The sequence below is a fragment of the Limulus polyphemus genome, unplaced genomic scaffold, assembly GCF_000517525.1.
Source record: "Limulus polyphemus unplaced genomic scaffold, Limulus_polyphemus-2.1.2 Scaffold1305, whole genome shotgun sequence".
In the NCBI taxonomy this organism is placed as follows: Eukaryota; Metazoa; Arthropoda; class Merostomata; order Xiphosura; family Limulidae; genus Limulus; species Limulus polyphemus.
The window spans coordinates 174,494-178,180 of NW_013666915.1; the positions used below are offsets into that span (position 1 = coordinate 174,494).

Here is a 3,687-nt window from a genome sequence, read left to right on the forward strand (position 1 = left end):
GACATTTTACTTTCATGATAAATTTTATGCAGTTGGCTCTAGATTAGGTGATTCCACACTACGTCTTTACTTTAGGCTTGTTATACCAACACTCACTACACTTATAAGGTTTCACAGCACGCCCCCTCACAGCCCCCTTGCATCCCCTTCACTAAAATCGTAATGGCCAGACAGTAATTGTACTATTCTATCTGGATAAACGCATGTTGGTTTCTATGACTCCTTCTATTTCGAGAAATCAAACATGACGTGACAGACTATGGCTTTTATATAGGTTAGATAAGGGAAAAATTAACGGAAAGTAGGAATGGTTGGTTATTTGTAGAATATAAGATATCCAAAACAAAATAAATGCTGCAATAAAAAGTACACAAGTAAGTAATGTGATACTAGTTGGATAGATTTTCAAATCCCTATTTTGTTTGGCAAATTCAGACTGCTTCATTTAGCTATAGGGATCACAATGACTTAACCAAAATAACTAAAGATATTTAAAATCATTTTCATTCGAGCAAGCCGGTAACTGTGCAAGTGCTTAATAATGGCCATTTAATTGAGCATGATCGATGAAGGAAGCAATCGTTCCAAGGCATCACTGGGACTTGTAACTACCTCATTATGAAACACGACTAACTTCCAGAAGTGTATCACATTAGGATGCTTTTCAGAGAATCTTTAATTTGAAACATCTCAAAATAACGTCTGTTATAATTGAAGTTTTCAGAGAACTGTGTAGGTATTTTCTTTGTCACTTTAGTGATTTTTGTCTGCCATTCTAGTCCTGTATTTTGTGTTTAACCACTGTTCAAATGATTGACCACTAAGGAGAACATCTTTTAGAAAGGTAAATTGTGTTACAATTACCTTTAACTAGAACATCCTTTAGGAAAATAAACTGGGTTACAATTACTTTTAACTATAACATTCTTCATGAAGGTAAGCTGTGTTACAATCACCTTTAACTAGAACATTCTTCAGGAAGGTAAACTGTGTAACAATTACTTTTAAATAGAACATTCTTCAGGAAAGTAAACCGTGTTATAATTACCTTTAACCACAACATCCTTCATGAAGGTAAGCTGTGTCACAATTATTTTAAATAGAACATCCTTCAGGAAGGTAAGCTGTGTTACAATTACCTTAAACTAGGATATCATTCAAGAAGGTAAGCTGTGTTACAATTACCTTTAACTAGAATATCCTTCAGAAAAATAAGCTGTGTTACATTTACCTTTAACTAGAACATCCTTTCGGAAGGTAAACCGTGTTACAATTACCTTTAACTAGAACATCCTTTATGAAGGTAAGCTGTGTTACAATTACTTTTAACTATAACATTCTTCAGGAAGGTAAGCTGTGTTACAATTACTTTTAACTATAACATTCTTCAGGAAGGTAAGCTGTGTTACAATTAATTTTAACTAAAACATTCTTCAGGAAGGTAAACCGTGTTATAATTACCTTTAACTAGATAAATAATAATTAGTCTCCATGCATAGGAAAAATTGTCAGTATCTCACTCTTTGTCCCTTGGTGTGTAAGTTTACGTACTTTAAATGCTAAATCCGAGATTCGATTCCGCAGAGGACATAGCGTAACAAAATAAATCAAATAAACAGCCTCTCTTTGTAAACCAATTTTGTATTTAAACAATTTTTTGTGAAAAACGGAAAATGTACGTGTAAACCTTTTTCAAACTGTACTGGTTTTATTTACTACTTCTAATGACATTTGGTTCACCATCTTTGACGTCATGTGCTATTTTACCCAATACTTTCATCATAACATTGTTACTTTTAACAGGTTGTTTATTACTTTCATTCGGTAATTAATTGAACGATTACTTTTTACTAGAAAACTTACATTGAAACAGTTTTGTTTGTTCTAGATGTGTGAAAACAATAATCAGCACACTGTTCATGAAGACGTTGGAAAAATGAAAAAGTTCACAAACGTTTTGCACATTGGATCATTTTATATAAAAATATATATGGAAGAAAATTTTTTAAATCAATTAGTTAAGGAAGCAAAAATGTTTTATCGAGGAGCTCATACTTTGAAATGGACCTTTCCAAAAATAGATACCAGTAAACACAAAATGGTGACCTTATCTCTTTAGTCCATCAGAGACGCACTAAAGTAACCGTGAAACAACACGATCCAGAGCACAATATCATCACAAGACTGCGTCTTTTGTAGGGAAGTAACTGCGGTCAATAGGAAAGTCGGGGACTTTCAGATACGGAATGATGAGGAAAGCAGAAAAAAAGGTTAAGATAAGGAAGCTTAAACAGGCTAGAAAGTGATATAACCCAGAAGTAAAAGAGAAGATGTAGTAAAAGAGATTCGATATCAGAAATTAGTAACCCGGATGAAAAACAGTAGAAGTTAGAGAAATGTGTTCGAACTCTATTTAAAAAGAAATTTATTTTACTGTAGCATTAACGACAATTCCATGGTTGGAAACAATACATTAAAAGAAAGTCTTGGTAAAATTAGGAAAGTGTGGGGTTTGTGAAATTAAAGAAGATGATATTATTGAGGGAAACATGGGATGTTCTTAAAACGATTTACATCTAAGAAGTAGAGGTTGTGAGGTACAGCTCTGAACTTTATACAGTTAGCCAAGCTAGTTGTTGTTCTTCGGTAAAAGTTAGATACGATGTCAGGGTTTATTTATATGTTCCCCAACACACTTCATTCACCATAAGTACATGATTCTAAACCATTAATGGTATTGATCTCGTGCATGTTTATCTTACACACATACAGAGACAGTATGTATAACTAGAAGAATTGTTACTTTTTATTGAAACATTCTGATGAAATATTGACCATAAATGAAGATTTGAAATTTAGTTTGTAAATTTTCGTGGTAGTCTTACCCTGTGAAATAATAATAATATTTTTAAATAGAAGAAAACTTTTTAGAAGTAAATGCTTTTTGTATACAGAAAATTATCATAAAATTGCCTCTTGCTGTGTTAAGACGATAAATAGGATAGTCCTACGAATATAGATTACATACCGAAGGTTATGTTCTTATACTGTTTTTCAAAATATCCTCTCTACCGTTGTCAGGGTTATTTCTTTGGATATTCTATGATGTGGTTCAACAAACTGTGAAGGTAACATATGGATGTATGATTAAGATGTTTTTTTAAGAAGCTTCCATATACCTGGTGTCACTTAATAATTTTCCAATACTGAAATATTTAGTTACTAAGTTTATGAACAACATATACATGGAAATAGGACTGTATAAACCATGTCATATGTTTGTTTAAAACAATATCATATATATATATATATATAAATGTAACAAATAAATAATTACCAACCTCTCATAAGTAAAATTACTCGTAGTAAGTATTCCACCGAAGCAGTAAACCATTTTCGGTTGTGAAACCGTTTCCATGCTCCCATGGCGGACATTTTGAAGATGTCTGCTAAGTAATCTTGTTATTTTCTAGATGACGAGTTATCTGACCATCAGAAGATTATCTTCACCTATATTACCAGAAATATGAATAATAATTAATAGATAAATATATAGTAATCCTAAGGAAGATTAACCCTGGGAATATTTGTAACAGAAACTACATTTCGACATAGAACAATAAAGTTTAACAAAACAGCATGATCAAAAATTAACAACTAAGGCAGCATAAACTTCGAGTTTATTGA

The 3,687-nt window shown here is 32.1% G+C and overlaps 1 protein-coding gene across 1 annotated transcript in view; it reads right to left on the bottom strand.

The window, feature by feature from the left end:
- Positions 1–3,385, bottom strand: part of LOC106463027 — a 94,118-nt gene extending 90,733 nt beyond the window's left edge. The window contains exon 1 of the mRNA XM_022390437.1: positions 3,342–3,385. Coding sequence (XP_022246145.1) covers positions 3,342–3,348 — 7 coding nt within the window. The 5' untranslated portion in view covers positions 3,349–3,385. The remainder of the gene's footprint in view (positions 1–3,341) is intronic.
- Between the last annotated feature and the right edge of the window lie 302 nt (positions 3,386–3,687).